General features: G+C 44.6%; 1 protein-coding gene and 1 long non-coding RNA gene across 8 annotated transcripts in view; one reads left to right on the forward strand and one right to left on the reverse strand.

Moving 5' to 3' along the window:
* Positions 1 to 13,209, reverse strand: part of LOC116335608 (rho GTPase-activating protein 44-like) — a 104,549-nt gene that overhangs the window by 29,431 nt on the left and 61,909 nt on the right. For 2 of the 3 annotated variants that reach the window (XM_039616637.1, XM_039616636.1), the window contains exons 2-9: positions 11,400 to 11,439; positions 10,667 to 10,786; positions 5,157 to 5,233; positions 4,350 to 4,461; positions 3,669 to 3,745; positions 1,514 to 1,631; positions 413 to 481; positions 229 to 310 (exon numbers count right to left, since the gene is read on the reverse strand). In XM_039616637.1, the coding sequence (XP_039472571.1) occupies positions 229 to 310; positions 413 to 481; positions 1,514 to 1,631; positions 3,669 to 3,745; positions 4,350 to 4,461; positions 5,157 to 5,233; positions 10,667 to 10,786; positions 11,400 to 11,439 (695 nt within the window). Of the gene's footprint in view, positions 1 to 228; positions 311 to 412; positions 482 to 1,513; positions 1,632 to 3,668; positions 3,746 to 4,349; positions 4,462 to 5,156; positions 5,234 to 8,898; positions 8,919 to 10,666; positions 10,787 to 11,399; positions 11,440 to 13,209 lie in introns of those variants that run through there. The other variant, XM_039616638.1, reaches the window with a different exon arrangement.
* LOC120441457 overlaps positions 1 to 13,209 on the forward strand; it is a 31,289-nt gene that overhangs the window by 9,084 nt on the left and 8,996 nt on the right. For all 5 annotated transcript variants that reach the window (XR_005614114.1, XR_005614113.1, XR_005614115.1 and 2 more), the window contains 2 exons: positions 845 to 876; positions 1,521 to 1,644. This is a non-coding gene — a long non-coding RNA (uncharacterized LOC120441457). The remainder of the gene's footprint in view (positions 1 to 844; positions 877 to 1,520; positions 1,645 to 13,209) is intronic.

Raw genomic sequence — 13,209 nt, forward strand, 5'->3', positions numbered from 1 at the left:
AGTTAATGTTATAAAAAATTCTCAGCAGCGTCAAAACAGAAAACACAATGTAGGTAAACGGGTGATAAAAGCACGTGAATGGATAAACAAGCACCACTTTCATTTGTACAGCTCAACACATTGTGTTTACCCATAATCGCTGTAATATGGACTGTAGCAGAGGCAAAGTAAGCAGTTAGAGAGAAAGAATAACAAAATAAGACTGCAGCATGTTGGTCTGAGACTCACCCTGATGAGCTTTGATCTGAGGCAGAACACTCTGAAGCAGCTCTAATGACTTCCTGTGGTACTCTGCCTGGACTTCTATCAGCTAGACAGACACGGACAGAAAAAGAAAATCTGTAGGGTGTGTTTCTTTTTTTTTTGTCTGTTTTAGTCATGCGGCTGTCTGAAGAGACGTGAGTGCACTTACTGTCTGGAAGTAGCTTGCATAGTCAATTTCTTTGGCCACAAAACTGTACATGTCTGCTGATAACTGATCCTGAAGAATGAAAACACATTTTGAAGCATAGAACGCATGAAAAACAAAAAGAGACACAAGGCACGTAACAGTCTAAAAAAATGTGTTTTTGTAATTCAAACTTTTGTCTGTTTAGAGCAGGTGTAATATTATTATTATCATTTGATATACTGTCACATTAAAGAGTCCTTAGAAAGCATGGTAACTCGATTAATGTAGCAGAGATAGAGCCATTATTAATACCGTTAGATACACTGTGATACAAATCAAAATATATGCTTCAAAAAGTGTCTAAAATAATTATTAATATAATCAAAGTAGTCTCACATTTTTTGGAATACCTAAACCCAGAATTTCACACTAATTTGTGCTCGTATTTTGCAGGAGTGCTTGGAGTCTGTATGTGCACAAGTCAGGTAAAGAAAATCTCTCCTCTTTCTTCTATTTGCTCAAAGTTTGAAAACATTTTCTTCTATATTCTTCTGCTGAAAGTGGAAAGTTTGTCTGTTCTCACCTCATCTTGGATTCAGTAAGACACATTTGTGCAGCGTTAGAATACCAATCAGGTAAAGCGGCAAACTGTGCTGAGCCAAAAAAGCCCCAAAACTCTATTTTGGTTTGTAATTTCATAAATGACAAATTTCACAAAACTTTGCCTTTGTTGTCTATGAGACATGACATATCATGGCTTACTAGGATGAATATAATGAAGCGTGCCATTGCTTATTGTAGTAATTACACATGGTTTCCTTGTTTCCTGTATATTGTATACATAACAGGTCAAATGGTCCGTTAAAAGGATGTATATACACATGCGGGATGTGGAAGCTTTAACACTCTTGGAAGCAAGAATGGGCTGTTTGTAGGTTCAGTTTACAAAAACAGCAACAACAAAAAGATGAAAACAATCTACTTGATACATATAACAAAAGCCTAGATAGATAGATAGATAGATAGATAGATAGATAAAAGAAAAAAAAATGTCTCTGTCGTGCTGTAACTATGACTGGCGTTATGTTAGTTAGTTTATTGGGATAAAAAGTGATCACTGACTCGACAGATCTCCATGCGGTTGGCTGCCTCCTCCATCTCTTCCCTGAGGTGGTCGGCCTTGGCTCCTGTTGGCTGCAGGTTGCTGGACAGTCCCGAAGACTTGGTAGACTGAGAGTACCTGTGAGCAGAAGGTAGGTTTCAGTAAGAAGTGAATTTGAGTCACAAAAGTAGTCAGGATTTTTTTAGGGCAGCATGTTAAACTGTTAGAAGGCATTTTTCTTTGCCTTTAGCAGATCTAGACTTTTGTTCCCGAGTGAGAAAAGCGTTGACAGCGAGACCTGACAGCTACTTTAACAAAGTGACTCACATAAACAAATCAAACTGTTGAAGGCAATGGATTAAGTTTGTGGCTGACAAAATACTAACACTTGTCTTTCTATATAACCTCATTTATTCAGCTTAAGCTGTTTTGTCTTTTAAGTATTGCTCTCAGACTCTCCTCTTCCCCCTCCATCCATCTGTCTGTCAGTGTAGATAATATGTAGAACTGCCAGAGGAGCTCAGCACACAGCAGCATAATGGGAAAAATTGCTTTAGATTTGGGTCACTAAAAAACTGGCTGGCTGGACTGCAGTAAGGAAAACAACATTTCTGCATGTCACTGCTCAAAATGGCAGTGAATCAGCTGAAAGAAACTGTGGCAATTGCATGTTTCACTTATGAAAAAGAAACGGGAATAGGCACTACTGACTTTATTCTGCATCAGCTAGACGCCATTAAAAGTTAACTGAAGTTAAGAATAACTGCATAAAACCCTCAAAGTCACAAAGCCAGTGCAGCTGTGAGACACCAGGCCAGTCCTCTGCAGAGTAAAATATACATTTTAACGGATTGTGTGGTGAGTTATTAATGCACACCACCAACTGTATAAAAGGTGGATGCAATCGACTGGTTTGAGAGGCCACGTTTGCGAAGCCTTGAACAGCTGCCACCTTAGCTTTTTGAAACCGGACATCACGAGCAAGAAACCGTGGGACAGTCCATGCTCATATCGTAGACATACCTTGCTTTACTGCCTTTCTGGACACTAAGAAACTGAAAATAATGTTGTACTTATTAAGATATCACAGTAGTGTCAAAATGCATCAAGAGCTCAGAAGATCATCGAAGTACATGGAGGACATTTACAACACACGCCGCCTCAGCAAAGCCACCAGTATCTGTGTGAACCCCACACATGCATCCCACAGCCTATCTCAACCCCTCCTCGCGAACACTACAGAGCCTTTAAAGCCCAGAGACATACGAGCACTTAATGAGCCCATCATGTTTGGACTACCTCACTGCAGCTGATAAAGCTCACAATCACAGCCTCATCTTCAACAATTTACACTATATGAGATAAATTGGCAGATATTTTATCTTTTTTTAAATTTTAATGAGTTTGCCAAGTTTTTAAAGGAGAAGTTGCTTTAGTATCTCATTGGACTGTAAACAAAGGAATTATTTAAATCCATAAACTAATCAGGAAAACAATTCCTGAGGTCACAGATCAAGGGAGTCTATGGTTGCTTTCAGATAGACTTCTATACAACAAATGTCTTTTTGTAACCAGGGGAGTCGCCCCCTGCTGACTATTAGAAAGACTGCAGGAAGCTACATCCATCCTCTAATTTTATAATCTGATATAAAGCACTCCTCATGTCAACACAGTCATAAACTCAGGCTTAGAAATCCTTTTTTCTATCCAATTTTGTCCATTAACATTTAGTTCTAGTCAAAAATAATAAACAGCACCCTCAAAATAAAAGTCAGCTTTTACAGCAGCTCAGGAAGTAAAGGTTTCATTTCAGTGTTTGAGCCGCCTATTGCATTAAACACCTTCACACTGTTACACAATCTGTTTAGCAGGAAGTGTGAGGAGCAATCAGCCAGTGGTCTGTGGTATTTGAAGCACGAGTTTAACAGCTACAGACATCAGTATGAAGGCCCGCACTGATCTGGTTTAAAGTGAGGTTTTCACACACGGGCAGCAGTCTGCGGTGTGAGACAGACGGCAGCGTCACGGTGTGCAACAAAATCCCAGTGACATTCAGTGGGAAGCTGCACAGCCAGTCCATTCACAGCTGATGGAGTTTCTCCGATAACAGCCAAGCCTCTCTCTCACACACACAAACAAACACACACACTCACACACACAGAGAAAGACACTCACCGTGTGCGTGCAGAATCCATGTCCAGGACCAGCTTCGCTAAATGTTTCCTTTGTTTCTGGATATTTGGGATTTCCACCTGAGAGGACAGAGCAGAGATTTTCCTTCAGTCTGCTGTGTTAGTGTGAAAGAGGACAACAAACAGCCTCAGTATTGTGAGAGGCTTTGCACCTGTAGCGGCAGAATCAGTCTGGGCAGCACTTTCTCAGTCTCATGGAGATTAGCTTACTAGCTAACTTGCGGAGCAAGAAGTAGAGTTCATCAGAGAAGTCCCGTGTTTGGGGACTGGAGGCAGGAAGCTCCAATCTTCTTGCTATCAGTTTCTAACTTTTTATCACTTCAAAGTATTTTATTCATAGATACAGGGCACCTTAATGAGCAAAACAACACAACAGTCCTGTCATGTTGAAACAGCTCGTACCTCATGTGAATTACTTGTCGCCCCCTTTCCTTCTTTTCTATTTTTCGATTAAAAAAAGAAAGAAAAAAACCCCAATTTTTATAATGTTTTTCTGCCCTGTTGAATTTCAGATACTCTATAATCATATCACAATTATATTTGCACTTTTTCTTACCAGGACCCATTTTGGGCTCCTTTTCTAATCAGATGCTTGCTGTTACTGCTGTTAATGTGACTGGAGCGCATTTATTAAACAGTTAGTCACACGGCATTGTTTCTGTACCTCTGCGAGCTCGTACAAGGGTTCGGTCACGTCCCTCTCGATGGTGAGCTCGAACAAGATGAGCTCCTGAGCGAGCTTTTCCTGCGTGTCGCCGCAGAGCTTCAGCATCTTTCTGCAACAGGAAACATCACAGCGGAGTCACAGAGTGCAACGTACGCAGGTCAGTCAGGTCGTTACGTAGTTACGGCTCTCTTCCTGGTTTGTAATATTGAGGTTTCTCTTAAATCGCTGTAACAATGATAACTAAGGTGAAGCGCAGTACTGTGAAAAAGTCTTGTGTCACCCATCATTTCTTTATAGTTTGCTTCTAAAATATCTGTAGTTAGACACTGGCTGCATTTTCACTCATGCTCAGTCCAGTTCTTGTACCTAACCATTTTCAAATTATTGTTTTAAGTCACTTAAAGTGACTCATGACTCAATCAAGCAATAAAAATGCAACTCAGACACTAAACCAGTGATGTGTCTGCACATAATAAACAGCTTAGCAAAGAACCAATTTTAAATTTTATCTTTAAGCTTGTTGCAAAAGCACATACTCTTCCCATTTCTTTAGTTGAAGCCGTCTGACAGGCGTAAAATACTATTTTTGCACCAACGAGGTGACTTCTAAAGAAAGTCATTATATATCATTACAGATATTATTATTATACTCAGGATGTGAAAAGCAAATCAGTTCTGGGTCATAAAAACTTTCCTCTCTGCATCAGCGCCTTTCCAAAGAAAATGTTTCCAATCTCATCGATTATCAGCAATAATGTAAATTACTATGTGTGTGTGTGTGTGTGTGTGTGTGTGTGTGTTTACCCTAGCAGAGACTCGTCCCCGAGCACAGCTGCCCCCTCCACCATACATTGTGCTAGTGTTGCAAGCGGAAGCTTTTTCTGCACAGAAACACAAACAGTCGATGAATCAGCTGCAGTTCATAAATAAAACCCCAAACACAGAGAAAACACCATAAAAGCATACGAAGATAACAAATTATCTTTATTATAAGTAACTGAAGTTAAAACACATGCTCATGTCACATCGGTCCATCACTTTTGCAAACATTCATTTTATTTTTAATTAATTAATTTTAAAAAGCTTTTTTTTCCTCTTTTTTTTCCTTGGCCTTCTCACGAGTTCCATCTTAAAACATCTTCATCTCAGGCGCCTCTAAGCTTTAGGATGAAAACATTTTTAATCCACTGAAGGATTAAAAAGATTAACTTTCTACAACACAAATGGCACATTATTGTGCAGCACTTGAATATTTTGTCACTCAGACTCTTGGTTTGCAGGAAAATAGTTCCTCTGTGATTTCTTTTAAACATTTACTGGAGGCTGAAACATCCATCCATCCATCTTCATCCGCTTTATCCGAGGCCGGGTCGCGGGGGCAGCAGCCTAAGCAGAGAAGCCCAGACCTCCCTCTCCCCAGCCACCTCCTCCAGCTTATCCGGGGGAACACCAAGGCATTCCCAGGCCAGCCGAGAGATATAATCTCTCCAGCGTGTCCTGGGTCTGCCCCGGGGCCTCCTCCCGGTGGGACATGCCCGGAACACCTCACCCAGGAGGCGCCCAGGAGGCATCCTTGTCAGATGCCCGAACCACCTCAACTGGCTCCTTTCGATGTGGAGGAGCAGCGGCTCTACTCTGAGCCCCTCCTGGATGGCCGAACTTCTCACCCTATCTCTAAGGGAGAGGCCAGCCACAATTCGGAGGAAGCTCATTTCTGCCGCTTGTATCCGCGATCTCGTTCTTTCGGTCACTACCCACAGCTCGTGGCCATAGGTGAGGGTAGGGACGTAGATCGACCGGTAAATTGAGAGCTTCGCTTTTACACTCAGCTCCCTCTTCACCACGACGGACCGGTGCAGCGTCCGCATCACTGCAGCCGCAGCACCAATCCGTCTGTCGATCTCCGGCTCCCTTCTCCCATCACTCGCGAACAAGACCCCGAGATACTTGAACTCCTCCACTTGGGGCAGGAACTCATCCCGACCCGGAGTGGGCACTCCACCCTTTTCCCGGCTGAGAACCATGGCCTCAGATTTGGAGGTGCTGATCCTCATTCCCGCTGCTTCACACTCGGCTGCGAACTGCTTCCAGTGCGAGCTGGAGGCCTTCACCTGATGAAGCCAACAGAACCACATCATCCGCAAAAAGCAGAGATGAGATTCTGAGGCCACCGGCGAAAGCCCTCCGCCACTTGGCTGCACCTAGAAATCCTGTCCATAAAAATTATGAACAGAACCGGTGACAAAGGGCAGCCCTGGCGGAGCCCATCACCCACCGGGAACGAGTCCGACTTATTGCCGGCAATGCGAACCAAACTCTTGCAACGGTTGTATAGGGATCGAATGGCCCGTAGCAATGGGCCAGACACCCCATACTCCCGCAACACCTCCCACAGGACACCCGAGGGACACGGTCGAATGCCTTCTCCAAGTCCACAAAACACATGTAGACTGGTTGGGCAAACTCCCATGCACCCTCGAGTATCCTTGAGAGGATAAAGAGCTGGTCCAGTGTTCCGCGACCAGGACGAAAAACCGCATTGTTCCTCCTGTATCCGAGGTTCGACTAGCGGACGAACTCTCCTTTCCAGCACCCTGGCATAGACTTTCCCAGGAGGCTGAGGAGTGTGATCCCCTGTAGTTGGAACACACCCTCCGGTCTCCCTTCTTAAAGATGGGGACCACCACCCGGTCTGCCAGTCCAGGGTACTGCCCTGATCTCCACGCAACATTGTAGAGGCGTGTCAACCAGGACAGCCCTACAACGTCCAGAGCCTTCAGGAACTCGGGCGGACCTCATCAACACCAGGGCTCTGCCACCAAGGAGTTGTTTAACTGCCTCAGTGACCTCGCCCGGAAATTGGCGGGTCATTCCCTCATCCCCAGACTCTGCTTCCTCCTCGGAAGACGTGTCAGTGGGATTAAGGAGGTCCTCAAGTATTCCTTCCACCGCCTGACAATTTTCTCAGTCGACGTCAGCAGCGCTCCGCCAGCACTATACACAGTGCAGGTAGAGCACCGCTTTCCCCTCCTGAGACGCCTGACGGTTTGCCAGAATCTCTTGAGGCACTCCGAAAGTCTTTTTCCATGGCCTCTCAAACTCCTCCCACACCCGAGTTTTGCTTCAGCCACTGCCCGAGCCGCATTCCGCTTGGCCTGTCGGTACCTGTCGGCTGCTTCCGAGTCCCACAGGCTAACCAAGCCCGATAGGACTCCTTCTTCAGCTTGGTGGCTCCTTCACCTCTGGTGTCCACCATTTGGTTCGGGGTTACCACCACGGCAGGCACCAACCACCTTGCGGCCGCAGCTCACTGCAGCAGCTTCGGCAATGGAGACGCTGAACATGGTCCATTCGGACTCAATGTCCCCAGTCTCCCTCGGAATGCTGTTGAAGCTCTGCCGGAGGTGTGCGTTGAAGATCTCACGGACTGGGGCCTCTGCTAGACGCTCCCAGCACACCCTCACTACACGCTTAGGTGCACCGGGTCTGTCCAGCGTCCTCCCCGCCACCTGATCCAACTCACCACCAGGTGGTGATCAGTTGACAGCTCAGCCCCTCTCTTTACCCGAGTGTCATGAACATATGGTCGCAGGTCTGGTGATACGATTACAAAATCGATCATCGACCTGCGGCCTAGAGCATCCTGGTGCCACGTGCACTTATGGACACTCTTATGTTCGAACAAGGTGTTCGTTATGGCCAAACTGTGATTTGCACAGAAGTCCAATAACAAAACACCACTGGGTTCAGATCAGGGAGGCCGTTCCTCCCAATCACGCCCCTCCAGGTCTTGCTGTTGTTACCCACGTGAGCATTGAAGTCTCCCAGCAGGACAACAGAGTCTCCAGATGGGGCACCTTCCAGCACCCCCCCAAGGGACTCTAAGAAGGCTGGGTACTCTGAACTGCCACTCGGCGCATAAGCGCAGATGACAGTCAGGACCCGTTCCCCGACCCTAAGGCGCGGGGAACAAACCCTCTCATCCACCGAAAAACCCCAACGTACCAGCAGCAAGCCGAGGGATATTAGAATACCCACCCCAGCCCGCCGCCTCTCACCAGGGGCAACTCCAGAGTGAGACAGACTCCAGCCCCTCTCCAGGAGACTGGTTCCAGAGCCCAAGCCATGCGTAGAGGTGAGCCCGACTATATCTAGCCGGTACCTCTCAACCTCACGCACTAACTCAGGCTCCTTCCCCACCAGAGAGGTGACATTCCATGTCCCTATTGCCAGTCTTGGCAGCCGGGGATCAGTCCACCAGGGCCTCCGCTCCTGGCCGCCGCCCAGCACACAATGCACCCGACCCCTATGGCGCCTCCTGCGGGTGGTGGGCCTGCGGGAGGATGGGCCCATGTCTCCTCTTCGGGCTGTGCCCGGCCGGGCCCCATGGACTAAGGCCCGGCCACCAGACGCTCGCCCTCGGGCACCCTCCCCGGGCCTGGCTCCAGGGCGGGGCCCCGGTAACCCTATCCCGGGCAGGGTAAACTGTTCCCTCGATATTCTCTTCATATTCTGAAACATGCTTTCCAATATTGTTGCTAATCACCTGTCAATGTCCTTCTGTCCTCTCTGAAAGTCTTAAAATTTAATTTGTCATTAGGAAAACTTTCAGTCTGAGTTGATATTAAATTACTGAGAGCACAATGAAGAAAAACTGGATGGGTAGAAAATAATTCATATTCATTCTATTCCATTAAAATATAACAATAAATATTAAATTGTGACTGCTATTGATGAGCATGCAATGTTTTTAAAAAAATCAATAAAACAAATGAAGAGCAGCAGCATGTTCTGACTGTAGAAATAAAGCATAAAACATGTCCAAAAGGCAGATAAGTCTGCTGTTTACACCAATCCTGGAACATTTTACTTTGTATACAAAGATTTAACCACATAAACTTCACTGCAGTGTAACAACTATTGATCAATTTATTCAATTAATTTGAGCGTCCACACAGGACCCGATTTGCTTTTCATGTGTTACTAACCATTGGTCACTAGTGGACATTCCAGACCCCTGGTTGCCTAGGTAACCCTCTAACGCATTTACCAACTTGTCATATGCCCGTCAACAGTGTTCTTTGCTGTCATTGGTCACTGATACCCAAATTCTTACGACCTCTCTGCCCCTTCATATACATACATGTAAAGCCAGAGGCAGAGAGACCAGCAGCAAGACCACAACAGAGAAGAGAGCAGGCATGAATGACAGCAGATGTGCCATTGAATTAACCAGCATGAAACGATGAGCTAGGTAGAAGGTGGAAGTGGGTTGCAAAGTGGCCTGCAGATGACCATTAACTCTATGCAGACTAAAGCTGCCTAAAGAAGCTCCCCTGTGTGAGATTAGTCAGTAGGATATGTAGAAAGGTGTCAAATGAGCAATGAGCTGATCTGCTGAGACTGTGACTGAGTTACTAAAATAAACACATTTACACCTTTTGTTTGTTTCTCTCCACAGCAGAGATTGGAGGTGGGGGGTGAATCTTTTTATAACTCATCCACCTGGGTACTGGATTTAGGTGTGTGGCTGCTTTGATTGACATAGTTGAGTCACTAACTGGACCTCTCCATAGCGTTTGAGGTGTTGGTGACTTTCCAAACATTTTATGGAATTATATGTCTAATATTATAGCTCGCTGTGAGGTACAGACCATTCAAGAAGTTTATGCTTCAAAATTCCAGTACATGTACGTAACTTAGACCGTGGATGTGTCTGTTCTCAGTCATTCAGCTCATGGTAATCTAAGGAGATTGGGAAGAAACATGACTGGACTTCTTCAAGTTTCTTCTTATTCCTGTCATTTTTGGACTTTTGGATGAGTTATAAAAAGATTCCCACCCTTTAAGAAAAACCACTTTCTTCAACAAAACGTTCTTGTTTTTCTTTTCAAGCTCCTTAGAGTTTATGCAATGCAGCTTGCTAACAACGATAGATTTAGCTGATAAATAAGCACTCCGCCCGGTCATAAAGAAAGAAAGAAAGGTACTTCAGCTCGCTGCTGCCAATAGCTCCATGTTTGCTTTGGCGGAAGAGTCGGATGCCCTTCCTGTTGTAACCCCAAAGGGATTTATGTCTCCTCTGAGGATTGGACATTTATTCGTTAGGCAAATGTGTAAACCTACCCCATCATAAATATGGCTCCAACTTAACATGACCAAAATACTAATACATATTTTTTTGGTACAGTCTATGGTTATACATAATGTAATTTGTACCTTGATCAGTACAAAACCCACTGGTACAGCTAAAACAGCAGTGAACTGATGACAGAAAAGGTTTCATCAGATTTGTATTGTTTATTTTCTCTCACCGAGGGCGACCTGACAGACTTCTTGTCCACGTCCACACCCTGCTGGCCCTGCAGACAGGCAGTGAGCTTCTTGTGTGTGCTGTGGGAAACCTGCTTCACCAGCTCCAGACGTTTCTCCACCTGAAACACACACAGAAGGAAAGGAAGACAGAAAAGTCAGGGCACAGGCCTCAGCGAGAACCATGCACACACTGTGAGCTCCTTCCACTAATGCACAGCTTGTGTCAGCTTCAGTTACAGACATGCACTCAAACCTCAACCCAGAACAGAGTTAGATTTAAAAATAGAAACTCCATCTTTCCATCAGAGCTTTCCCCCCACTAAAACAGCATCATTCTCAGTTGGTGTGAATGACGCCGCACCATTACCTGTTGGGCTTCAATGCGTCTCATTTCATTATTAAACCAGCTGAGTGGAAGCGATGTGTCTGCCACTCAGAGCATCATTAATCTGATCAATTACAATGTCGCACCCCAAATCAATCAGCGAGGACGTTTCGCTTTTTGTCTCGCAAAGAGGTTCAATTTCAGCGTTCGTTAATGTTGCCCGAAGGCAGTTCAGAAAGCCATTAAAAAAAAACCCAAATATCTTTAAAAAATGTCATGCATGCTGAATATTTTGCTCCACTAATGATTTTTCTTGTGAGACTTTTCTTGTGAGCAGCAGCGAGCATCGAGCCAAAGAGGAAAAGCATTCGCACAAACACACAGATTCGATGAAGACTCATTAGTACCTGCAGCAGATCTTCACTCAGCACTTCTGTTTTTTCAGCCCTGGAAGAAAAGAGAAGAGCGGCTGTTAGGATGACAGAGACAGGGAAATGTTAAAATTACAGAACTTGTTATTGTGGGAACTTGGCAAGTAACGCACAAACCACTCAATCACTGTAATTGCATCATTTGCTCGACTTCTGTGCAAGAAATATAAAATGCTGCAGCTGCCTGGAGCTAATCGTGTAAGAGGAATGTTTATTTTCAGTTTCACAGGACTCACGCTGGTCTGGTTTAATTACAAAGTCTCAAGTTGGAAATGTGACAGAAAACAGAGACTGACTGACACTTACAACATTCTTAAACTCTTTGACTTATCTTCCAATTATTTTATGGGTTGGGAATTTTTCTATCCTAATAACTAAATAAACAAATAAATTTTTTCGATCCTAATAACTAAATAAACGAAACTAAAAACTATGAGAATCATCTGAAAACACACAAAAAAAGCTTCTTTTAGTTCATGGAAAACATCCAAAAACTCTGCTCCAAAAACTAGTCAGTCTCCATAGACTCTCCCAACTTTACAGCCAAATAAACATGTTTATAGCCTGCTGCAAAAAAAGGTTTTGGTCTCTATAGCTAAAGCCCCAGTCAGATACTTAGCAACCAGTTGGCAACTGCCGGGCAACCGTTGGTAACCTCATCCACACTGGCCTAAAGACCAGTCAGTCCCCTGGTGGTAAGCAGCTGCTAGGAAAAAATGTGTGTCCCCCCAACCAGTTGGTGAGTGGTTGTGAGAGGTTGTTTGCTGTCAGTAGGTGAGATTAGTTGCCAAGAGGTTCTGCCCCAAAAGCCACTTTAGAGTTGCAACTGGTTGCCACTGTCCCCTGCAGTTTGTATGGAAGACACCAACTTGTCTCCAACTAAAAAAAAGTGCAACAAAAAAGAGATAAAGAATGAATTCATCCTCAAAGTAAAACTGGCATCTTTTGCAGCACGTTGCTTTCTGAGATAAGGCACAGCTTTTATTTTGCAGGTGAGCAGTCTCGCCTTCCGGTCAGTAGCAACCAAAGCAATAACAAGGAGATATTTGATGCAGCAGCCTTTTTGCAACTGATCTCATGTACAGTAGCAACAGCCAGCAACCTCCAACAACCACTCACCAGCAGTTTCACCTTCGTGTAATTCCATGGGGTGACATTATTTAACTCACAATTTCAGCTTGTATTTAGTTCCAAAACTATATTTTTTCGGGGGGTTTGTGCTTGAGTGAGTTGATGCTGAGTCAGGTAACCGGAGCCTATAGCTGTCTGCTAGGCCTCACCTCTGTCAGTCTAAGCCACTGAATTTGACCTTTTAACCACATTTCTGTTTCTCTGTTTTGGTGATGCACCCATACAGCTTTTCAATTCAGCTTGCCTGCGTCTCGATTAACAAATATGCAATAAAACACTATAAAGACACTACGGTGGTGACTCCACTGAAGAAACTACTGTAAACTTCTAGTGACAACAAGAGAAATAACTCTTTACAGAGGCAAAGTGGGCAGTTCCCGATATTCTCAACCTTAGAGTGGAGGACTGAAGTGACTGATATTAGTGAAGGGGACCTGAGTCGTTGAAGACGTTAGACAGTTATCTAGACAACTGCACACCTGGCATGGCCATCAGCCACCAACCAGCTATGAAGCGACAATTACAGTGTATGTGTGCAGGGCTTAAGAGTCAAGTCACAAACCGAAATGCCAATGTTACTATGGAAACATCCTCCCAGTGCAATGCAATGTTACTGATATTAAGACAGTGAGTATTAAAGTATTACCCCAATAAA

This window comes from Oreochromis aureus, linkage group 8, assembly GCF_013358895.1.
Source record: "Oreochromis aureus strain Israel breed Guangdong linkage group 8, ZZ_aureus, whole genome shotgun sequence".
Lineage (NCBI taxonomy): Eukaryota > Metazoa > Chordata > Actinopteri > Cichliformes > Cichlidae > Oreochromis > Oreochromis aureus.